Source organism: Streptopelia decaocto, assembly GCF_964273445.1.
Source record: "Streptopelia decaocto genome assembly, chromosome: 2".
Classification (NCBI taxonomy): domain Eukaryota; kingdom Metazoa; phylum Chordata; class Aves; order Columbiformes; family Columbidae; genus Streptopelia; species Streptopelia decaocto.
The window spans coordinates 146,604,193-146,629,307 of record NC_138655.1 but is presented as its reverse complement, the minus strand read 5'-3'; the positions used below and the strand labels follow the sequence as shown (position 1 = coordinate 146,629,307).

At 39.8% G+C, this 25,115-nt stretch overlaps 1 protein-coding gene across 1 annotated transcript in view; it reads left to right on the top strand.

Moving 5' to 3' along the window:
* Window positions 1-15,352, top strand: part of LOC309436367 (outer dynein arm-docking complex subunit 2-like) — a 55,013-nt gene extending 39,661 nt beyond the window's left edge. The window contains exon 10 of the mRNA XM_082045503.1: window positions 15,072-15,352. Within this exon, the coding sequence (XP_081901629.1) occupies window positions 15,072-15,185 (114 nt within the window). The 3' untranslated portion in view covers window positions 15,186-15,352. The remainder of the gene's footprint in view (window positions 1-15,071) is intronic.
* The last annotated feature ends 9,763 nt before the right edge of the window (window positions 15,353-25,115 follow it).

Here is a 25,115-nt window from a genome sequence, read left to right as displayed (position 1 = left end):
GGTTGGTTGTTGGTTGTTGGGGGGGCCTTTGGTGAGAACATTGAATACAGAATATAGAGTTTTATGTTATTAAGCGAGATTTAAGGTAAGATCTTTCTAAATCAATCCAAAATATTTCATATAATATCTATGCAAAAATATTGTCGGGGTACAATAGTATGTATTTGCATATTTACATATTCATATTTTTGTCTTAAGTTTAGAAGAACCAACTTTTTAACTGTCATGCTTGGCTCTATTCAGGCTCCACAGCTCAGTCCGGAGATGCAGCATGTTTGGCACGTAATCCAAGCTGATGCCTGTTGCTTTTCATAAATTAGTTGTTACAATTCTTGGACATCAAGAGAGAGGGCACTAGATGGCAAAATTTCTGCATGTTTGTTGGCTACAGAAAGTCTGCCCAGTCCCTTCGCCCACAAATGTATTGATTGCATCACACTTTAAAATTTCAGATATAAGGCTCCGTAAACTAAGTCAAATACTGCCATATTTTGTTTAGTTTCAGAAGGATTGATGAAAATTGACACAGTTGCACCACTGCAATTTCTGTTGTGTTAGCAACTGCCAGGTGTGAACATTTTCTTTACCGTTTCAGCTGCAGGAGGCAGAAACCAGTGAGCCTTTACCTTCATAATAAGCACAACTTCACCATTCATAAAGTAGGGTACTTACATGTAAGACATTTTGCTTTTGCACCATTGCCAAAAGTGATGAAGTTTGGCTTCAGTGCAGACCAAACCTCAAACTTCAGATTATTTTTCAAAATTTCACATTATTAAAGTTTATGATACGTAGCAAGTGTTCTGTTAAAATCTGGCTGATCCCGGATGGGAACAACCGGCAGCCTAAGGGACATCAGCTTATCTTTGCCCAAACTCTGTGCTTCAGGAGACATCTGATTTAGTAACATTTGGATAGCAAACCTAGAGGCTGGCATAAAGCTCCTCTTGGCACATTTTAAACATCTTTTAGTCTTATAAAAAGAAGCTTGTCCCACTAAGCTGTAGGTTTGTTGGAGCTGTTTAACAGTAGCTGTGCCCTGCAGCTCTTTTAGTGATAAATGAGCCGCTTCAAATAAGTGCAATTGCAGCCAACTGTGCAGAAGGAATCATTAAAAAAAATTAAATCGGCATTTTTTGAAGCTTAAAAATGAACAAACAAAATATGTTAAACCAAAATATATGTTGCTCCTTTTAATGGAAAAGATTGCTCCTGGCTAAGTCTGCCAGCTTCAATAGGTGTGCCAAAAAGCCAAGGAATCTGGCAGAGTCCATAGATAGCAGTTCCATCTTTCATCTATATTTCTTTTCTGTATTTATCTTGCTTTAGAAAATGCAGAGAATGTCTTTTCCTTCCGACTTGGCACTATTTCCAAACCACAGAAATACACAGAGCAGCTTCTTGCAATTGTTTAGCTCCCTGCACCAGTCTTATCCTTGTGAATATGCGAAATGTTTCTTTCTAATTTGGCAATAATAAGAAAGAAGAAAATGAAAATAGTTTCCTGTTTATTGAATAATATCTTAGCTAAATAGTCAGATATTAAAATTAGTTTTCTTAATTGAGAGACACTGGGCTTGATGTACAAGGGCGGAATGCTAGGTAATTAGTTTTGGCATTCAGCTGATCAAAAATAGTTTCCTTGTATTTAAGGAGCTATTCAAGGAAGCTGAACATAAGAAATCTGAAGAACAATATACAGGCGGATATATATATATAGATATAGATATATATATACACACACACACACATACATGTGTAAATAGAGGCTGAATTGTTACTCAGGAGTCCTTAATGTACCAAACGATGCATTAATTGTTGACATCTATGAAGCCTTTTTTTTCCTTCTTCCTGTAGAATCAATCACTTGGTTCAAATTGGCTTCGGGCCCCAGTCATTGCCATCTCTTCTGTGTCACCATTTCAAAGAGCACTCTGGTATCTTTTAAGTACTACGGCATATCTTATTGCTGTCACTTTCAAGGTAAAGATCCTAAGGAAAAGTCCATTTGCAATGTATAGATTATGGGATGGGCTCCAGTGTTCCTGGTCAGTGTTTTGTACTTTGGCATAAAGTGCAAAGACCTGGTGAGGCTGCTGGGCACATGAGGCTGCTCAGAGTTCTGTCCTGACTTGAGTGAGGGCAGGGTCAGGTTACGAATTGCTCATGCAATTATGATTATATAATAATTAATGGTATATAAAAGCTAAAATATATCTCCTCCTAGATTAAGAGTGAAAGTCCATACAATTTCATTTTATTGGAAATTTAATTTTATTTAATTTTGCATTTATCTCCAAGTACGCTAATTGGCTGTATTTGCATTGGCTGCTAATCAGTGCAGGATTTCTTGCCAAAGTTCATGATAATTTTTAATCTCTGGAAGTTTCAAAGAAAAAAAATGTTGACGTAAGAGAATATTAACAAATAACTTTATTACTGAAGGAATCTGATACACTGCAAATTACATGTTACCTTTGAATCTGAAGAAGCTGAAAAACTAGATAGAAAGTGACTTTAGGTTGTATCTAGTCTACTCGTTCGTTTGTGTTGAAGATAAAAATAAAGAAACTCTCCATGACATGGGATTGAGAAAGCAGGCACTCATAAAGGTGCTTCCGTACTGCCATACACGTATGGCAATTCCAAATACTGGACTCAGGCTAAGTTACGTAATTTAGGGCTCTGTGGCAATACAGAGGGGTTAAAAATCTCCAGAAGGTATTTAGAACACCTAAAATCAGAATTGCCCTCTGGAGGTCCTGTCTTTCACCAGGTCTTGGATACTGTCTACCTTGACGACAGGTGTGTGTGATGAATTTGCTGTTTTTCTCTCTGTACATTGCATCTGTGCAATCTGCACAAATCCAACAGTCATTAGCCTGGATTAGCTCCTTCACAGAATTCCAAAGAGAGATAATTGCTGGACTCCAGAGCCATTGTAAGCTAATGGAGTATGTATATATCTAAAGAAGGTCTGTCATTCTTTGGTACTGGCTTTGCTGGACATTCACTGTATAGAGAATATTTTGTTAGTCTTTTGCTTCTCAATGCATTTTATCTTTTCATCAGCTGTATAGTCTATTCATGTGCAGTAATCCTGTTGCTATTTGGAAGTGCTGAATTGACCAGGCTTGGATTTTAAGAAAGCCCTCAACAGAACCCTCCACCAAAAGCTCTTAAAGAAGTTAAACTGCTATGTGATGAGAAGGCAAAGTCCTAGCAAGGATAAATAATTGGTAAAAATCAGGAATAAAAGTGTAGGAATTCGGATCAAGTTTTGCAGCCAAGGGATCTTGCTTTTCGGTATTTCATAGATGATAGTGGGAAGGGTGGCGAATGGTGAGGTTGCGAACTTTGCTGACAATAAAGTTCTTCATGATCATAGAGACAAAAGCCGATTTCAAACTGCGGTTCACAGTGCTGAGCTGTGAAGGTCGGATCTCCTGTGCAAATACATCACAGCTCAGTGCATAGGTTGTACCTTTCATTAAATCATCGGATTTAAAACACTGGGCAGTATTGCACACTACACGTGCAACAGATACAAAGGGACTGCCAGCAACAAATCTGTTAGAACTGGAGAGATGTCCATATATTTGGGCAAAGCAATAGTCCTTGCAAACAATTTGGACAGAAAAATAGTCAGTGTAACATATTGAAAATATTGTATGTTACATACATATTGTTATAATTAGGTGTCAGTGTGCCCTGAGTATGTCCAACATGCTGTTAATTGTGTTGTTGTGCTAGCATTAGTGTTGTGAAATAATATTTTGGGTAGCTAGTTAATCAACCTTTCTAACCATTCCATCCTACCTAAGGGAAACACCGTATCGAATTCAGAGTATTAATCATGATTCTATTTTACCTTTTGCAGTGGTAGCATTCAGCTAGAAGGCCAACATGAATTTTTTCTTTCTATTTTAAAGCATAGAGTTGTGTGATTTTAGGATATCAATTTTCACATCTTCACCTGCATGCTTTAACCAGCTCTAGCAGAGCCTTTATACATGGGCTACAATCTCCACTTGCCCAAGCACAACTATATTTTCATGAAACTAAAAAAGCCCAGGCAAATGAATAAGCCAAAAACATCCACAAAACCTGAAGCTTGGAATTAAAGTTGAGCAATTACTCAATTTAAAAAAAGATAAGGAACAGACTTTTGCTTTAATTGGAGGAAAGTTTTAAAGTTAACTTCTATTAGATAATCTTTCATTCCCTACTTTATAGTTACATCTTTAGAGAAGGAAGGAAGCAGATCAAGGCCTCTGGTATTTGCTGGCTGACATGCGCAAGTGAGGCAGGCAGGTATTGTTGCTTCCTCGCAGGCTATGAAGTGTCTTTAAAAATCTCTGATCTCATAAAGCTTCCACAATCCCACTCATGGAGTTTGTAGCCAAAGTGAGTCCTTGAGTGGTTTTGGGGAGATGTTTTGCTTCTTTTTTTAAAAAATATCTAACTCCACTCTAGACAACTATGTGCAAATACAAAGGCTTTCATTAAAGATGACCTGAATGGAGCAATTATTCAAGACACCCCTTATGTTTTAATCACCAAAGAACCAAAGCATTTGTCTGTCACAATAAGTGTGCATGGTAACGTTTTTCCACTATACCAACCTAAGGAAAGCACAGCACACAAACTTCCAGCACTAGTAGATATATTTTATGACCCCCGTATGAGACTCTGTTCATGAAGCAATGCTAAAGTGACTCAGAAATTTGGGTTGATTATAGGAAGTTGACTTCTCTGTATAAAATAATGTATTCCTTTTGTTTTTCTCTAATAACAGAAAAAGAGGCAGTTTGACACTCTTGAAAAGTATCTTCCACTCTATGTTCATAATTCCTTTTGTTTCTTTCCTGATACCATACATTTAAATCTATAGATATGAATTAATATGTGAACTATACACAGATGTTTGCCCATGAACAGCCTCAGCTCATTTCTTGCTCCATCACATTCAGAGTTTTGTATTCGTAAGAATAAAGCTGAGCTGTGTTCGTAGTATCTATACATTTATTTATACTGTGTTCTAATTGAACATTTTCTAGTACATTTACTAGTCTAAAACCAGATTATAAGATGAACAATACCACTCATGTTCTAATTTGTGTAAATGTATGCACTGTTGTCACCCACACATCTGAAAACATGAGATTGTAGATCAGTCTTCTTGCATGCCACAAAAAATAAAGCTTTGAAATACCCTGGCTTGTGATTTGAAATAAATGCTGTTGTATGGATCTACAGTGAGAACATCCTGCTTTTATCCCCAGACTTTGATATGTAAGGTTTACTAGCAAAAACACCCCACTGTTTTTGATTATAATGATCATATATAGGCGGAGAGACAGATACTTAGAGCATTGGACCTAAAGCTATATTAAATATAGAGATCAAGATCAGTACTTGGAATTGAATACCAAGAGAGTTTGAAGTCAGTTCATGCATACCAGTAGATCTAACATACTTTAAAAATACTAGTACAGAAAGATTTTGTATCCTGTTCTCGGATAAGATGCAACTTGAGATAAACATTGCAAAATCTGTCACTAGTCTTGAAACTGTGGTGTCTCTTTGCTGGAGTTCGATGTTGTCTTCAAAGACAGGCTAGTGACAGTGCATTTCAGGGATACAGACAAACCAGAGAGAACAAAAAAGAGCACCATGTTTTCAAAGTATTGCTGAGAAGTCAGGCAGAACCCTTCAGTATGTGAGTGTTAACGGACAGCTTATATCTCCTTTTTTTCCTCTGACTTGCTGCTGATAGTTTATTTGCATCTCTCCTTCTTAACTTTCCTATCATCTTCATATGACTGCTAGAGATAGACAAACAGATAAAATGATAGTACACTTATTGATAGTAATGTTTATGAATTTGGAAAAACAATTAGCAATTCTTTCTCAATTTCATATTCCTCGGTAACATTTGGGAAGGAAAGGCAAGGTAGAAGTCATGCTCTTGTAAAAATTGAAAAGAAGGGAAGGGTGAAAAAGCAGGTAAGTATGGAAAGGGAGCAGGTAATACAAGGAAGAAAGATTGATCTGGCTGGCACCAATATCAGGGAAGGACAGTCCCCAACATGTTACTGAGACAAACTAAATTATGAAAGGAACCTCCGTGATGTAAGTTTACTGTTTTGAATATCCATTACATGTAGTAAGTAAGCAGGCTCCTGTTTTAATAAAATTAATTTCCAGTGAATTGAAAAAAGCTTTTTTAAAATGTCACTCTGTTGAGATTACAAAAAAGTTCTTTATTCTCTCTGTTCCACTGAAAGCCTTTTATATGTTAATCTTCTTTTGAAAACTACAATGAAATAAAAATAAAATTGAGAAAGTGGTTCAAATAAAAATATGCTGTAAGACCCTGGGCTTCATCACTTCTGGATTATCAGATCTGCCTATTGCTTTTTGTGGGATGAATTTCATATCCCATAAGACTCTTTGTACATTGGAATGTTCACGATGATTGAATTCCTTCTTAATATTGCACCAAACATCTTACAGCTGAACGTAGATTCAAACTGTCTGCCTTTAAGGAGTCCAACTGGTTACATGTAATCATACCTTTTAAACAAGGGTTAGAAATCATTTTTATTGCTAGTTTTATTTAGCTACATTACCTTTGCATGGTATGTTTATATTTAGTTAGATTTTCATCTGAAATTTTTTAAAATATCCATCTGAAGTCCTATAGGTAACAACCTGAGATGAGAAAGCCTGTAAAATTAGTGTATTTTAAAGTGGCCTGAGAGTTTACAGTTTTTAAACTATTTTACATTTCACCACTTAGCATTTTGTTCACTTTCTCCTTGTCACTGATATTCAGAGTTCTCTGCCCATCTGTTATGTCTTTGCACAGAAGGGTGGCATCCTTCTCTAAACAATTATATGCTTATAGACAATTAATACAGATGAGGTGGAGAGAGAGCTGTGGAGTTTATTCATATTTTGTAAATATATAAAAACTTGCAAGTATGTGTGTGCACTTCACAGTGTGTACTGTATTGTAATTCCCTTTAGGCTTTCAGATTGTATGTGTTTCCCCAAGGTAATGCCATGCAACATTTAAGCTTATTGGAGAGTATGAGAATTATATTCTTATTTTGTATTTTATTAGTGTGTGATCAAGAGGATTTCTTTTCAAGAGTGCTATTCCATAATTGTAGGCATAATTCAGATGTGTTGGAGAAATGTAGTCCTTTACCCAAATACCTTTCAGTTTAGTTCTAATACAAGAGGTGACTAAGCAAAATAAATAGACAAAAAGGGGAAGATAGCAGGTAGGAAAAAACAAAAAAATGAAGCTGTACCCAGCAGGGTACAGCTTCAAATCTATCATGGCATAAAATCAGTTGAAGTTCACTAGAGCTGTATATTCTAAACAAGTGGTAAACATCCCATGGTAAGGTACCAGTGATCATATATGTTCATGATACTTTACTGAATCTATCAAGCCCTGCTCTTCTTTCTCCCCTGTTTCCCAGCATTTTGTGGAATTCAGCTAACCAGTAGCTGTTTTACCCCAGGCAGCCACATAAGAAAAAGTAACAAAAAGTAACTTGCTGGGGATAAGTCACCTGTCCTGAGACAGGTAAGGTGGTTTAATATCTGAAAGTGCACCACAAATTGAGACAAGTTTGTTCTCATCCTAACCAGTCCCATACCTGTTTGTGGAACATGCCCAGGTTTGCCTGGCCCTGTGCTCTGTCACTGGCGTTCTGAGGGAGGAACGGGGAGATGAGAAAGAAGAGAGAGCTCCTGGCCAGCCTGCTGACCACCACTGTGTTCAGGGGTACCTTAGCCCAAGCTGCATCCTTTGGACCTCCTCATTCCCCCAAAAGGAAAGGAAATAAAGGAAGGGAAGGGAAGGAGAAAGGAGAGGAAAGGAAAGGAGAGGAAAGGAAAGGAGAGGAAAGGAAAGGAGAGGAAAGGAAAGGGGAAAGGAAAGAGGAAAGGAAAAAGGAAAGAGGAAAGGAAAAAGGAAAGGAAAGGAAAAAGGAAAGGAAAGGAAAAAGGAAAGGAAAGGAAAAAGGAAAGGAAAAAGGAAAGGAAAGGAAAAAGGAAAGGAAAGGAAAAAGGAAAGGAAAGGAAAAAGGAAAGGAAAAAGGAAAGGAAAGGAAAGAGGAAAGGAAAAAGGAAAGGAAAGGAAAAAGGAAAGGAAAGGAAAAAGGAAAGGAAAAAGGAAAGGAAAGGGGAAAGGAAAGGGGAAAGGAAAAAGGAAAGGAAAAAAAGGAAAGGAAAGGAAAGGAAAGGAAAGGAAAGGAAAGGAAAGGAAAGGAAAGGAAAGGAAAGGAAAGGAAAGGAAAGGAAAGGAAAGGAAAGGAAAGGAAAGGAAAGGAAAGGAAAGGAAAGGAAAGGAAAGGAAAGGAAAGGAGGGAGGAGAGAGGCGAGGAGAGGCCGAGGAGAGGAGAGAGAGGAGAGGAGAGGAGAGGAGAGGAGAGGAGAGGAGAGGAGAGGAGAGGAGAGGAGAGGAGAGGAGAGGAGAGGAGAGGAGAGGAGAGGAGAGGAGAGGAGAGGAGAGGAGAGGAGAGGAGCCAGGTGCAATCTTCCTAGGATTTCTCCCACCTCACAGCAAGTGACACAACGGGGTCTGCCCTGCTCAGCTTCCGCCTCTACTGGAATTTGTTGGTACTGGATTTTGTATGTCTGCTAGCTCAGAGTGTTCCCTGACAGACCAGACTTTATGTTTGAAATCTATTCTCTTCGTGCCACCTGAGAAAAACAAAATTAACAGAGAACACCCCAGAACTTATAGGAGCATCTTCTTCTTAGGAGGCTGTGCCTGGTACATACTGTCTTACCTTTTCACTCCACTGAAAGAGAAAATCAGGAAATCGGCCTGAATTTTAGTTTAGAAACAGTGACTTAGCCTAACCTTCGTTATGCTTTGATTGTGGAGTATTTTTTATTATTTATAGTTTAATTTTATGAGAAGCATTTTCATAGGAATATTTATAACATAAGACTGAAACTTGGTGCTTTAATATTTTCCAGTGATCAATATGGTGTTGAAAGTTAGCAAAATGCTGGCTGGATCTAGACTGATACTTTCTTGGATAAGCTTCTACCATATGCTTTTATTTAAAGCATTTTTTTTTTTTGTTTTAGGTTAGATTTATAAAAAGCGTGTGAAAAATGTCTTTCTTGGAAAAGAAGTGTTATGCAATTAGAAGATCACAGTACTAGAAATTTAGCATCCTTCAGGAAATGTTGCATGTAAAAGAAGTCAGATACTAAATCCAAATTTTAAAAAATGACAAGTCCTACCACCAGCTGGAAATGCTATGTCAATCTACAAGATGTTGTATTTAAGTAAATGTCTTTAGATCCAGGAATTCTAAGCTCTATGTGAACTCTTACTAGCTTCCCAGTATAGATATGAATCTTGTTGAAGGATTTTGTCCATATTTTCTTCTCATTAGAAAAAATCAAATAAAATTTCTTTTACAGGGCAGAAAACTTAAAGAAGCCAGGAAAACAAAAAAGGCATTTTTTTAATAGTTATGCTTTATTCATTATTTGCTTTGATGTTCACAGGACTCCAGAGTGTTGAATAGGCTGATCTTTTATCTTTTTTGTATTGGAACCTCTTTCCAGCAGCATTGTTCTGCCTTTCCACTGTTCTGGAAAAACTTGCTGTAGACACATCATGGGACTAACCCCTTATTTAAAGATTAATACATGCAAAACTCCATTCTTTCTGAAGACATCACTCCCTATTTTTCCCGCTTTCTGCCTCTGAGTCTGGAAGCTGCAGTGACTGTGACTAAAGCAAAGTGAGTAGTTGTAAATTACTGTAACCAGCACATGGAGCATCACTATCATCTGAGATTTTGTCATATTCAGGGTTTGTTGGTACAAAACTTGTCTACACTTTTTCTGCTTTCAAATCCCCTTGCGTTACTTCTTTTGTAGAAGTGAAAAATTCTATAAAGACATCTTCATAGAAAAGAGAATTACTAGCCCACGTTAATTACAGTCTTACTCATCCAGGGATCCATACCCATTTTGAAATGACACTTTTACAAGCTCTTATTTTGATGCTTGTCTTATCTTGTTGGAAATAATAGGTTTTCAATTGCTTATTTTGTAATGGTAAAGGTACTATGTGTGCAATTGAAAACATGTCATGTGCTTTCAGACTGGGGAAGGTGGCATCGTTCCTGATGCATGACTATGCAAGCAAATATTATGGCTTATCCCCTTACCTCAAAGACTTTCCATTTTTGTTGCACCTTCGGTATGCCAGAGAGTGTAAGATCCAACAATGAGAGTTTGCCAAGTGTGTCTTCAGAGCAACAATTCATCCTTCCAGTCCGGGGTACCACAGACTGGTCAGCTTCTCACTGATGTCTGGGGAAGTTACAGAGGGAGTCCTCTTGGAACACATTTTTTGGGCACAAGAAGGAGAAGATGATTTGGAACAGTGAACTTAGTTTTACCAAAGGTCAACCTGATTGCCCTCTATGTGTCTAAGTTTGTAGGTGAGAGGAGAGCAGTGCATGTCATTTACCTTGACTTTAGCAAGGTTTCTGTTTCCCACAGCATAGTTCTGTCCAAGTTACAATGTGTTATAATCTAGATGGGTGAACAACCAAATGGATTAAAACTGGTTGGATGATCGAGCTCAGAGAGTGGTAGTTGGTGGGTTGTGCTCTACAAGGAGGCTGGTGACAAAGGGAGCATTGAAGGGCTCTCTCAGCTGGGACCTGTCCCATTTAACATGTTTGTCAGTGATCTTGGGAAGGCAATGGACTTAAACAGTTTACAATGAGAACAAATTGCCAATTGAGGCAGGGGGGACAGTTTCGATACAGTCAAAGGAAGGGCCACCGCTCAGAGGGGCGGGGCAGGGCTGGAGCAGGCCAGCAGGAACGTTGTGAAATTCAGCAAGGACAAACGCAAAGTTTTACTGAAAAGGGTATGGAGATTTTGGTAGACAGCACGCAGAACATTAGCCAGCAATGTATCCTGACAGCAAAGAAGGCACGATACTGGGCTGTATGAGCGGGAGCACTGCCAGAAGGTTGAGGGAAGACCACACCTAGAATACTGCACCCAGCTTTGGCCTCCAGTATGGGAAAGGCATGGATAAACCATACTAGGCTCAGCAGAGGACCCCCAGGATGGTCAAGAGCTGGAGCACTTGCCATATGAGGAGAAACTAAAGAAACTGGGCTTTTTCAACCTGGAGAAGGGAAAGCTTCAAGCAGACTTAATAGCAGCCTTCCAGTACCTACGAGGATGTCGGTCATCAAAAAGATGGAGCTAGGCTTTTCACAGTGATGCACAGCAAGAGGATGACACAACAGGCATAAACTGAAACAAGAGTAACTGAATGCAGGGAAAACCTACAGTCAAACACTGCAATAGGTTGCCCAAAGAGATTGTGCCACCTTCATACTTGGAGGTTTTCAAGGTCAGACTGGATAAAACTCTGAGCAACCTGGTCTAACCTTGTAGCTGACCCTGCTTTGAGCATGACATTGGACTAGAGAACTCCTGAGATCCCTTCCATTCTGAATTATTCTATGACTGTGCAATCCTAATATAGTATCACAATTCTGTGCTATTTTAAAGCTGGGATATTAATAGCAAAATCTTCTTAATTGTTATGAATATTCGAATGATTTGGCTGTGCATTGCTCTTGCTTTTGGAACCCAGAAATGCTGCATATGCTCTGTACGTTCTCCAAACAGCTTGTATTTGTGCTTATTTGCTGGTATGACGTGCTAACTGTGCAAAAAATTTTGGACTCTCGCCTTAGAATATAGGTACCTGCCAACAGAAAATGAAGGCTACATAGTGCCGCAAGTGCTCTCTCTATGGAAAGTGCCTCTTACGTGCCAGAAAGAAGCATTTATACCACATGCTTTTTTTACTGCTTCTCACATCTGTTAACATTTACATGTGTCATAAAACAATACCTGAACAGTAAAGGGAAGGGATACATGAAGTTCAAGGGCATTGCATCAAGAAAAAGGTCATGTTATATTGTACTGGTGCATTGGAATTTAAAGAAAAAAAAAAGATTTCTTGGACTTGTCAAATATATCTAATATGTGGGTATAGTCTGTGTATACTCTCTATGAATACATTTCCATACCTGAATTGGATGACCCAAATTGCCAGTAAATTGAAATGAACCTATGAAAGTGTCAAGGAGTAGCGGTCAGGAAGTCAAAGAATTATAACTTTCTTGGTATATACAAAAAAGAATAAAATTCTGTTTCATTTAAGTCAGGATCTACATAAAAATCTTCAAAGTTAGATTCCTAAATATGGAATTACCTACTTATATTGAAATATTTTGCATTTTCAATAATCTTCTCTTCAACTGCCTTTTTGTTAGCACGAAAGGAGTAGGTTAACTGACAAATGCTGCTGTGTATCCTCAGTCCTCAGGGGCAGCTACTGTATTAGACTGTTTCCAAGTATATTTCTTTGAAGTAGTACTGTGAAAACCCTGAGACATAGTGTAGTACAGGATTTTGTATGACGTGGCAGTTCTTACAGATGTTACCACTGTAGGAGAACAACAAATCAGAGAAGAACTGATCCTTGATTCTCCAAACTCAGAAGAAAAAAAAACAGTATTCAATACCTTTATAAAAATTGCTATTTGCATTGTTTGCATTCGTACCACTAATTCTTTAGACATCTTTCTGGGTACTTTTAACCTATATTCTGTAGTGGGCTGTTCTTTGATACCTAACCCTGATGTTCCAACATGCACCTCCAATAAAGAGCACAGTTTCCCTCCCTACTACTATTGTCATTGCTTAATGTGACAGAAAAATACCTGTTTTCTTAAGTTTTCTGAGCACAGAAGTGTTGGCTAAAATAAATAAATAACCTTGAATTGAGTCCTACCTAACATGTAGTCATAAAGAAGGCAAAGGTCTATGTTTGCTGTAGTTCTAGTAGATGATTTATCTCCAAAACATTCGTTTTGTGATGAACTTCTGCTCTTACAAACTGGTAACAAGTCTTATGCTGAAATTATTCTGAAAGTTTGAGTTCCACATTCACTATGCTGAGAAAGTCCTCCACTAGGTCTGTGAAGATGCAGTGAATAATCACATTAAGCATATAGTTTCTTTGCCTCTCAATTGGAAACTTATGGCTTTACCAAAGCCACCATATGAATGGTATGTGCATACATATTTTGAGGTTTGAGTCAGGGATGTGAAGGATCTAGACAAGTTTTTCTCTGTAAGTTATACAAGAAAGTTGTGAGGCATCCAAAGAAACATTTCAAGTTGGTGGTTGAAATCCACTGGCGGAAGTTAGCAAGGAAGAAGGATCTTCATCCAGTCATAATTCTTAGGGGAAAAAAAAAGAAGTGTCTGTTAGGACTTGCACTCTGGCCTTTGTGCTTTCCCACGCAGCTTTGTCACCACACAGAGTTGGTCTTGCTGCCAGTTGAGGTCAGTGGAGAAACTTCCACTGACTTCTCTGGTTGCCTCTCCTGGCCCAACATTTGCAAGCAAATAAGAATATAAAGCTCTCTCATATCCTTTCTTCTCATGTTTAACTCTGGCTTATCCCTTTAGGTGTGTTCACACTTCAAGAAATCTTATCTAGCTATTTGTACATAGACATCCAATGACATCAACGGAAGTTATAGGATGAATTGCTAGGAAAAGTTATTATTGATGCTTAATTCACATACTACTTCTTTTGACATGATTCAGGCCCATCACAGGCACCCTTAAGTTAGATGTAGGGGTCAAAGGGTGAAAGGTGACTGGCAAGATGCTTGTTTTGTACATTTGGCTAACACAAATACTTCCTCAAGTATAAAATGCTTTGATCTCTATAAGCAAATGCCATATGTGTGCAGCTGTGGCCTATGCCTCACGATCGCTGGAAGGTTAGAAAAAGGTAGCATACGAATTTGATGTCTGCATTCAATTTATGCTTTTATATTTAGCAGTTCATAATTTCGTGTAATATTTTAGCTGTATGAAAAATATGCACTGGAGTTGAGTGATAACAGATTTCTCTGTGGTTTGAGTCAACATTGTTTGGGTGAACACAGAATCCTAAGTATTGCAGACTGAAAATAGAGGTTTTAATTAGAGCTGTCTGAGCTTCGAAATACCTGAACGCACATTAAGCTTGGCAGATTTTCAGAAATCTGAGGATTGTGTGGAGCTGATTTAAGCTAAGCAAGAGTCTTCTGTTTTCCACTATATATTGTATTTGCAGTTGCATCACTGACTTGCAACACGCTGAGGAAGTGAGATCCAAACCCATTATTAATGGTTTTCTAATATGTAAAAACGTTTTATCATGAAGGCCTGTCTTAGGTCATACTTGTGTTGAACAGCACCTTACCCAAGGGAATTTCCACTGAAAAAATTGAATGACTTCCAGAGTAAAGGATCTAATCCATATGACTAAGAAGCTGAATCAGCTCCAAAAGTTTGTAGTCTTTTTGAGCTTTTGTTTTTTTTACTTTTACATGCAAATGTTTAAGAATTATATGCCCAGATCTGTATCCCTCAAGCAGTTTAACGAGAGTGGATTGCTCCGACAATAAAGAAACCTGCTGCAGTCAATGGGACACGAGGGTCCATTCACATGGATCCAGTTTCATGATCAAGGCCAAAAAAAAAAGTATGGCTTTGTTTATTAAATATCTTGAACATGTACAAATACACTAGTATACCTGGGGGAAACCATTATTGCAGTTAAAGCATATGCAGTTTCTACCTACAAGAAAAAATCCAAGTGACAACCAACAGACAGGCGTGATACAATAAACAGAAAATCAGACACAAAAATATCAAATTACAGGTAAAAATATGTTAAAATATAAAGTGTTATGCTCTATGTGTATGTTAATACATATAGGTATACAAAAGTATACATATATAGGTATGCATACATAAATAATACAGTGTTGTTAATGTGATTTTTAGTATTTTATTTATTATATGTGTGAGTAAATCCATGCAATTGTTCTAGATGATGATTTGAATATTATTTAAACAATAGCATACTTATTTGTTTTGCTTATGCTGTTTCTCTTTTGTGTTTCTGCTAGCTCTTGCTGCCCATGGTGGGCTCCACAGACCAAACTCTGCAGGAGGCAGCAGCTGGTTGCATAGCAAACATTCGCAGATTGGCTCTTGCGACAGAAAAAGCAAAGTATGGCTGATGCTTTAGCAGCTTTTACCAACACACTTGTTTTGCAATACAGCTACATTTAAATATATGATTACTCCTTCTAGCATCTGTATTCCATAGCAGAGCTCATTCATATGAGGATAACTTAATAACAAAAATAAATCCGTGGAAAATTATGTTTGTTTTTACATTATTGGTTTGTCACACCTCGTAAGACACCTAGTTTTGTGTGTGTTTTAGTATTATATCTTTCAACAGACTAGCAGTTAAGATATGCCGAAGACTTTTTCTACAATTAATATGCTTGTACTTGAAATTCATTGTAGAAATAAATGGTTTTGCATACCTATGACATTGCAATAAATTTTCCTTCACTGTGTGTGGCTGTGCAGTGATTTGTGAATTTCTTGAACAATTCCCTTCATGCTAAATTTGTCCAATCATCCTGTCATTATGTTTTTGCCTGTTTGATCACTTGCAATTCACAGGAGACGACAAAATACAGATACATCAATCGCACATCTGGTGTTACATAAGAACTGAAAACAGCTGTAGCAGTAGACATCACTCCAAATTTCCTGTTTCTACCAACATCAAACAAAATAGTGTTTAATTTTATAAGTAGCTGGTAACATGTGTTTTAATTAACATGTGTTTAAATAAAATTAAAATTTACTAGCTGTAAATAAAAAGCAGAGAATTACTTTTACATTTATACAGTATCTTATTGTGGTTTTTTGGTTTTAAATTGAGGACAGCATTGTATTGATGTAGTTACTTTATTTTTCTGCATAAAAATATATTCAAAATTAGAGTTGCTTTCAATAACCACATAAACAATGATTGATATTGTAGATTACAGACCCACTGTGTGTACCAAGCTCAGCAAATAATACTAAAGCATTTCCTTGAGAGTAGTGATGTCTTAATTACAAGCACAGACTGCTGACAACACTGAAAAAAACCTAATGTTTAAATAACTTGTGTTTGCAAATACTCACTTCTGAACAATTCTTTCACTGCCCTTAATAATTAACCATTTTATTGTTTTAGAAGCAGTTTGTAATTTCATTATTTTTCTTTCTAACTAGCATGGCTATGCAAGGCAGCTGATTTTACTGCTAACAGAAGCTTCTAAGGAAGACACAAGGCAAATCCAACTTTTTATTTGTGTTTTCTCTGAAGCAGATGAGAAGGTTCATTTAAAATTTCATTTGAGAAGACCAATGCAATTCTGAAAAAGGAGGATTGCCTTGGGTCCTTAGGGAGGGTGTAGAGAGTATTTTAAAGGAAACCAACTATGAACAGGTGCTGACAGCGTGGAGATCAAAATATTAATCCAAGAAGTATTTTTTGATCAATGCAAACACCAACATGATCAGGGGTTGTCACAAATTCCATCAGCGACCGGTGACCAAGCAAATACTATTTTAGGTATTTTCCAGCTCTGCCCCGCAGGCCTGGTATGTTACTTTGAATAAATATATCCATATTATACTGATGTCACAGCTGTAGTAGTAGCATATGCTTCATCACTAGACCCAAAAATACTTCTAAAGTAAATGCTAATTGCCCAGTTTGTCTGGAAGAGCAGAGGCTTGATTTTATTTTCATCTTTTCTGTGAGAGAAGCTGTAGATACAAATAGTTTATCACAGACTTGCTTATGAAAAATATGTTAAATGGTGGCTTATTTTTCTAACTGTTGAGGGGAAAAAAACTCCCTGGCAGTAACTGTTGTCCTTAACATGACCTCTCAAGGCACTCTTGACCATTCAGCATGGATTTCAAATGGAATAAGTTCTAAAGTAAACTTAATTTTATGATATAGGTGTCAGTGCAATAAATGTTGTGTTCCTGACAATGACTGAGCCTCAGCTCGCCACTCTCGCTCACACTGGTAGCCCTTACGCCTCAGAGTAGTTCATCTCAAGTCTTAAGACCTCAGACAGTTAATCACAGGCTTAAACTGACTTAGTTGTGCTGTTTTCTTTTCCTTTACCATGCCTGCAGTTTTTAAGTTCTGAGAAGAGATGCTGAAATTGATACAGATCGCCACACAGGCAAAGGATCAGTATTAAAAGAATACATATTTTTTGGCCGAAACCAGTGGATTCCATGTAATTAATATAAAGAGATTTAGTTGTTGGAAAACGAATAAACAAATGTGATCCCTGGCCTGTGTGAGCAATGCGGTACAGCGTGTACATTTGAAAAGCTTCCACTTTGCAGAGCTGTGTTGAGTTTCAGGGCACTGCCGCCCTCTGAAAAGGGATCCTCACAAAGCCGGGTCCCCCTGGCTGCCCGCACCCCTCCTGCCAGCCCCCCGGCCTATTCAAGCCCTGGCACCAGCTCCAGCAGCTGCAGCCGCCTGGGCCCCGCGTTCCCACCGCGTGTAACCCGGCTCCCGGCAGCTCCCGCTCCCCGGCCCCTCTCCCTGCAAGGGAAATAAACACCTTCACTCCTTTCCCCTCACACCAGCTGCTACTTGTCCACATAAACCTGTAGCCTCTTAGGAAATATGGTTGTACTGAGCGCCGGAGCTCGATATTACATTCAGTGCAAAGCAATTTGATGTACAAATTCAATACAGAGTCTTTTAGTTGCAAAAGTGAAGAGACTTAAAAAGGGTTGTTGGCCTCTGTCCTGTTCATTTGCTGTCGTCTACTCAGTCTGTTCCTTCCTTGTTTTCTCTATGCAATTCCTGTATTTTCACAGTCTTGTAATACAGGGTTTTTTTCAGTTTGTTTACACTGATGTTACGGTCAGCAGGGAATATCCATCACTTTTCACAATTTTGGGAGCCAGCTCTCGGCTCTACACAGAGCACCATGATCCAACTGGCAGCCATAAAGCCAGCCTTGCTCTTCAGTGGCTGCTCGTTTTCAGCTTCATTCCTCATTTTCATTAAAATGTCAGAAAATGTAGGGGCCAAGTAAGAAAAGTTGTCATGAGACAGTGTTGTTTTGAGTATGGAAATACTATAGTTGATGAGAAAAAAAGCCAGAGAAGAAATCTTTCACCTTTATGCAATTATTTCTGGAACCGTAAAGGCCCACCACATCTTTCAGTCTATGCATCTGTCAGCAGCAAGATAGCTTTTCTTCTACCACTCTGTGACTTTATGATTTATTGCTTGGTGACAGATAACTATTATCAATAATTTAATTGTCCCAGGATATTCAAACTACATCTTTGAATCTGGAATTTATGTTCATTTCCTCTTAATGTTCATGCTAATGACAAGTGCATGTGCTCTGACACAGGATATTGTCTCCAAGTTGTTAGGGAAATATAAACTTCACAGCCTGGGTGCAAAGGATCTGCGATCTATTAGGGGCTTTGTTATTCTGCTCTGTCCCCGAAACTTTTCTTTGGCGAGTAAATGAGCTTGAAATTCACAGGGCTGTCTTGAGATTTGGTTCGCTAATTTGCTTTAGGCTAACTGATCGCCTTGTGTAAAAGCACCGTAACTCTTTCATTCCACGTCTCCTAAAATGAGTCAAATGAGCTGCTGACGCTGGGGGTCAGATGTGGATCGTCCCAGGAGGCTGAACTAGATAATATGTTAGTTTAAGAATTTCATCTCATAATAAATTAAATGCTTGTTCCTTGCACATTTCCACCAAAATAATCTTTGTTTTACAGATGACAGCAGGATGACTGCAATGGAAACATGTAATGTGTTTCCTCAGCAGTGGTATCCACGTTTCCCTGCAGGCTGTTTGCAGAGCTTATTCCCAGAGTCAGAAGCTGACTGCTCCCCACCTGTAAACTGTGGTTTGTCTCTTCTTTAGCCACTTAAGCTTTCCCACACACTGCTCAGGATCCAGAACAACAGAAGGAAGTGATGCTGTATCTTGGCAACTTCTCGGTTCGGGCAACTTAATCTTCTGCAGTTCGGTGACCTGATCAGGGTCAGGACCAGCATGTCTGCAGCCATAGCAATTGCAGGGGGAACTTACATTGCACTGTTTCTGCAGGAATAAATTTTACTGATTATCATTCCCTCCCCTGCTTAAACAGAGATGTTCCTCAATGCTCAATATCTTGCTGCTTTGGCTATTGAAACCAGCCAAAACTCACCCATTTTCATTAATCTTTTCTTTGAGTGCAATTTTACATTGTAACATGCTTTTGATCCTCTTGCCTAGTTATCAGTTCAGTAATACTCACGACTTGCTGGGAAGGATTTCCATGGACAGCATCAGCATCGCTTGTGTTTATTCTCTTGACTTCTTTCTATGTTATCTGCCAGACACCTTTCAGTTGGCAAGTTCCTCTCTCTTTCCCAGTTGTTGTCATTGGCAAGTTATGTGTTTTATCCTAGTTTACATGGAGCACAGTGGCCTTCAGCTGCTTGATCTCTCTTTTTCAACAACTGTAATCAAATCTACTTCAAACAAAAAGGTTTTCTTTCTGAAAGGTTCATAAACCCATATAAGGAAGCTTTGACTGGCTACCAAATTATATGATGTGGCCCAATCCTATCACGTTTGCAGTTCTCCAATGGCACAAAACCATCTTCACTAATTTCATGTCTTTTCTTCCATCATTTTGGAATCTTGGTGTGGTGACAAGATCGTAGTTGGCGAGTCAAAACTTTTGCTTGTTGTCACTCTAAGTGTGTATTGGAGAAGGGCCAGAAAAATGACATTATCCTAATGCTGAATCATGAAACAATAGGTCATAAACCGGCAGTTTTCAGGCAACTCCCCATTGCACCACGATCCTGAGTGCCTTTGAAGTGTCTCCACTCTTCATTAGGTGAGAATCTGCCTGGAAGCTTTTGGGGGCAAAACTGTTCATTAAAATCTTGGTGGTAAGGTTTTTGTCCAGCCATGCTGTGACACATGCTGCTTCTCCAAGGGGCTTGGTGAGTGCAGGAGAGCAGCGCAGAGCACCCGGGCTCTGGTGGGTGCATCTGGCAGCTGCACTTTGCTCCAATGTCTGAGCCTTCAACTGCACCTTCTAACACCCAGATTAAATAACTAGGGATTTGTGTACTGCTTCTGGGAAAGGGGAAAAAAAAAAAAAAAAAAGAAAAAGAAAAAAAAGAAAAAAAAGGTTTTAATAAAAATGGTAATTAAAAAGTTACAGATGCTGATAGAATTAAAAACATATGATATGGAACTGAAGTGATTTACTGTTGAAAAATGTTGATTGATTCAGTAGTAGTTAAATTTCAAAATAACTTGTCTTGAACAAGCAAATAGCTTTAAGTATTTGGCTACGTGTCCCTTTCTTTAAGAAAAATGCGAATACAGATCATGTTGCTGGTTCCCTCTACCACAGACTGGTAGAGGCTGCGCTATAAAACGAGTGCAGTAAACCACTCATCTTTCCAGTTGCCGCATTCTCTTCTCCAGTCGGCAGCCTTTTGGGGCCTCCTTGGCTCTTCAGCAAAAAGCACCAAGTGCAGTTCTGTTGCTCTAATGAAAAAATAACAACAACGTCTGGGAAGCCATAGAATGATGCAATAACCGTGCTGCTCTGCTTCCTTTAATGTGATGAAGCTTGCATATTTGCCTGGCCTCAGTGTTTTACTCCTGCCAGTATTGTACTGTAAAAGAGACTTGGCAGAACACGTTCAAAGGCTGTTCGTGGTTTTTCACTCAGCATTAAACCTTCCAATGACGGAAGGGTGGGGGAACCCATATTGGGACAGACACTCAAAAACTTAAAAAAAAGAAAGAGGAGAAGGAGGCTTGTGGTAGATGGTCAGCAGTTTAGCAAACCTCAGTTATGGGACTGGGGTTCATTAGGGCCAAGCTGAGACCCACTGGAAGATGAGACCATGTATTAAACCAGTGGGTCTTCTCTGCTCATTTTTCAGGGGTCAACCAGCTCAAAGGAAAACCAGCCCCTAATGTTCTCAATTAAGAGACCAATGTTGCTTCAGCGTGATAACCAAAGTCACACCATCATTCATAACCGCGCTTGGTCACAACGGGTGCGAGAGTGCAGAGGCTTTAGGATTGCCACTTTTTGTGCTGTGTTCACCCAATATATGGAAAATTCCTGTCCCCGTGGCTGCCAGTCTTGCTCTGCAGACCTTCATTGAACTCAGTTATGGCTGTCTTTCTTTTTCAATTAAACCATTTGGAAAGCTGACAACCTAGTCCCTACCCCTGCATAGGGTTCGGCAGGGAAATATTCAGAGTTGAACTGGAGCAACTCTTGGAGAGAAATATTCTATGTGCACTTGCAGATGAGGGGCAAAATATGTTCAGAGCAGAAGTTATGGTCAGATTGATGCCTCTTTCCAACCCATTCCACAACTGTCTGTGATGGGGTGTCATGTAAAAGGAAAAATATTTGCAAAAGTGGACATCTGTGGGCCAGCCTTGGTATGCTTCCCAGAATGTAATGACTAGGTGAATGTTTTTCAGCACAACAACTAAGGAATATAGGTGACTGCCAAACACTGGATCTGATGTGGCATGAAGAGATACAAAACAAAGAGGAGTGAATTCTCTGAAGAAGCTGAGGTCTAATTCTTTCAAAATTCAGCATTAAAAAAACCAAACAAACAAACAAAAAAACACAAACAAAGGAATAAACAAAACCCCCAAACAAACAAAAAGACAAACCAAACCACAAACCAAAACGAAAAAGAACTTTTTTCAGTCCCCACCATCGCTTTGCATATTTTTGCTTATCTTTAAGACACTTCCATTGGGTGGACATGCTCCTTTTCACCAGTCTTAGGGCTCTATATGTACGAGCGTAGACTCATTATTGTCAACATTTCTAAATCAACACAGTTACTGAGATCTATGTAATGATTTTAGTTCCACTGGCAATTACTGATATCTCATTACCACTTAATCCATTCTGAACTCTGTGGAAATGTGTAACAGAAACTACTTTAATTTTTGCTAGAACTGAATTTGAGTTATGTGTCTCCTGTCCTACATAACTGCAACATCTACATTCACCATCCCAAAGAACTGAAACTCATTTCAGCTCTTCCCAGCACATCTTTGCTCTGGGAGATGGGAAATGCAGGCTCCAGTGCCCCACAGCACCCTCAGGCACCCTGCAAAATCTCAGAGAGTCTCCATCAGAGAAAGACAACTTGAGAGAGGACCCTCATGGCCTAGGAACAACTATTCCATATCATGGACAACCATTGCAACTAGGACAAAACGCAGCTGTGATGCTGGGGCTTCAGAAAGTGCTGGCCAAAATGCTCAACTCCTGAAGCAGCTTTAGGGCTCCAAAGTATCTCTTTTCAGCCTAAAGTATGTGTTTATGTCCATGAAAGGGCTGAATGGAGCACAGAGCTTCTCCACAGGGTTTTGCAGTGCCGCCGGCCCCGCTGGAGATCCATGGCATCGCGCAGGGGCCTGGTGAGCAGCCCGGGCTCAGGGCTTGCGTTGTGCATCTGGCAGGCTGGACGCACAGAGGCGTATGTTTTCATAGCAAAACTAAGTGGCAGTTTAGAAAGGCTGACCCAGCCAAAGAAAACCCTGGAAAACCCCGCAGAATGAAACAATAAAACTGTCTAAGAATTTAATCCAATGAGAAAGTTAGTAATTGTCAGAAGTCCACCAGATTTAAATTTCTAAAATGAAACAGGCCAAGGAAATAACAAGATTGTGCTTCTATAATCAACCAGAAGCAGTGTTACAAAGTAATAAGAATGTAGAGGGAATTCAGTTACAAAAAGTGGTTGCCACCTGCAGGTACCCCTTTAACATTTTAATCAATAAGGTTTGTGGGAAAATATGTGAAATATCACTTTGCTGGGGCAGGTAACATTTTGTGTTGACCAGAAGAAAGTGTGATTTGAGCAAACATGTCTTGAATAACTGCAAATGAAATTATGGCAAAACAGCTGAGAGCCAAGGGGTGTTGCAGGCTGCCTCGGGAGAGCTCCTGAAGGACAAGGATGCGCTGCAAACCCGTCCTGCCGGGGACAGGAACAGTCCCCTTGGGCAGCTCTGGGCGACAGGTAACAGCGTGAAAATCCACACCTGGATTGTAGGATATCACTCCTGCCCAAGGACAATCTAAGGGGAGGGGTGGAGGAGTCGCTTCCAGTGATTCCCACATGTGGGACTGATGTGCAGGTACCCAGCGTGCCCCAGACCCCGGAGTGCCGGGGCAGCACGGCTGCACTCACGCTGCTTCTCACCTCACTCTTCGCTGCAGAGCTCACATGAGTGCAGCTGCATCTTCAGCCGCAGGGAGAGCTCCTGGTCTTCCACATCACTGTGTGGAAGGAAGCAAGGTGGAAAGAAAGATTTATTAAGGAAGGACTTTGGTAAAAAGCAAAGAAAGATGATTTAGTTTCTTGGCTTGATAAATGCAGATTTTAGGATGCTGCATGGGGGGATGGCAACCCAGACTGTCAGGATCCAAAGGCAGCCCCTTTTGTGAAGAGACATTCCAGCCAGCGAGGCATATGAAACAGTGCTGCTGCTACTCAGGAAAAGGGCATGTGTCCTATACACCATGTACTACCTTCATGCTGCTCCCCTTTCCATAAGGACTTGAGAGTACCTGGCGATAAAGGCTACCCTCCTTGCTGTGCTATGAGAAGGGAGCTCCAAAAGACCCTACAGAATTATTTTTTTTTGCAGTGGGCATCCCACTGTGAGTCAAATGCCCTCTTCATGTCATGGCACTCACTGAATTTCGTGGGCAGGCACTTCAGGAGGGCATCCTTCCAGCCTGTCCAGACCTCGCTGCAGCAAATCCTTGAGTTTCCCAGCCCTGGCAAGCAGCTGAGCCATGGGGGAAGCGGAGAGGTCTTGCAGAATGAAAACATGCACTTAGCTCCATGGACTGCCATGCTCCTAGCTCAGACGATTTCCTTCTGTCTCAGTCTGATAACTGTGTAGTCTCCTAAAACCTTCTCAGACGGCCACTGTCCTGCAGATCCCAGCAGAAGCAGGGTAAAAGAAAGCTTACAGAAGGCTTGATATCTCTCCGAGCAGTCTCAGTCTCTGGTAGATTAGCAATGCAAACAAACGAAGGCTTCTTGGAACGAGTCAGAGACTTTTGGCAAAGCCATGTGTTTGTGACTGCTACCTTTACTGGAGACGATTGACATGACTGTGTCCTTTCCAGACATTTTGAGCATTTCTGCATTATCAGCCACCTGGTCCAGGGCTGTGGAGTCCATCCAGGGGAGGACTGAGGCATGAGGACTGCTTGAAGTAGCTCCATGGGTGAAAAGCTGGATCTTTTGTGCAAGAAATCATATTCCTTGGCTGATTTGTAAATGTTCATTACAAACTATCTAGTCCTGCTGCCAGACAGAATTACCTTAACTGGGACCTTATGGCCCAATCCATGGAGAGTCTCCCATACAAACACAGGAGTGAATCAAAGTGCCTTTTTTTTTGAAAGCAAGCTCCAAGAAGGGCCAGGCACCTCAATCACAGCCTTTTACAAGACAGTGGCTGTGACAACATTGAAAAAGGTCTCACAGCTGAGCTCACTGAACTACAGAAGGCCCAGCAGCTGTTGAGCGTGCCTTCCTCAAGGGCTTCTTCAATAAAACCAGCAGTGTGCTGCTGCAAAAAGCCATCTCCTCCCCCCCAGATACCTGCATCCCAACCCACAGAGACAAATATTAGAGGCCTCTGAAGGAGAGTCAACAAATGTTGAGAAGGAGGTTGATTTTGAACTCCAATATTTTGTAGCCAGGTGTTTTTAGCCCTGTTATTGTCTGCAGAAAGGCAAACAGCAAAACCCTCTACTAGGATTCAGCTGTTCCTGAATTCCCCTCTCAATCCGAGATCCTGGGATTCATAATCCCAGGGCTGGATCCACAAATGCTGAACTGCCTGGCAGCTGTGGCTTGCTATGCAGGTATTTTCACAACTCTGATTCATCCATCTGGGGTAAGACACTGGTACCTCGGCTGTCCCCAGAGAGAGTCCCAGCACCCAAGTAGAGGTCTCCTCTCTATGTATAGCCATGTCTTCACCCATTCCACCCAGGAT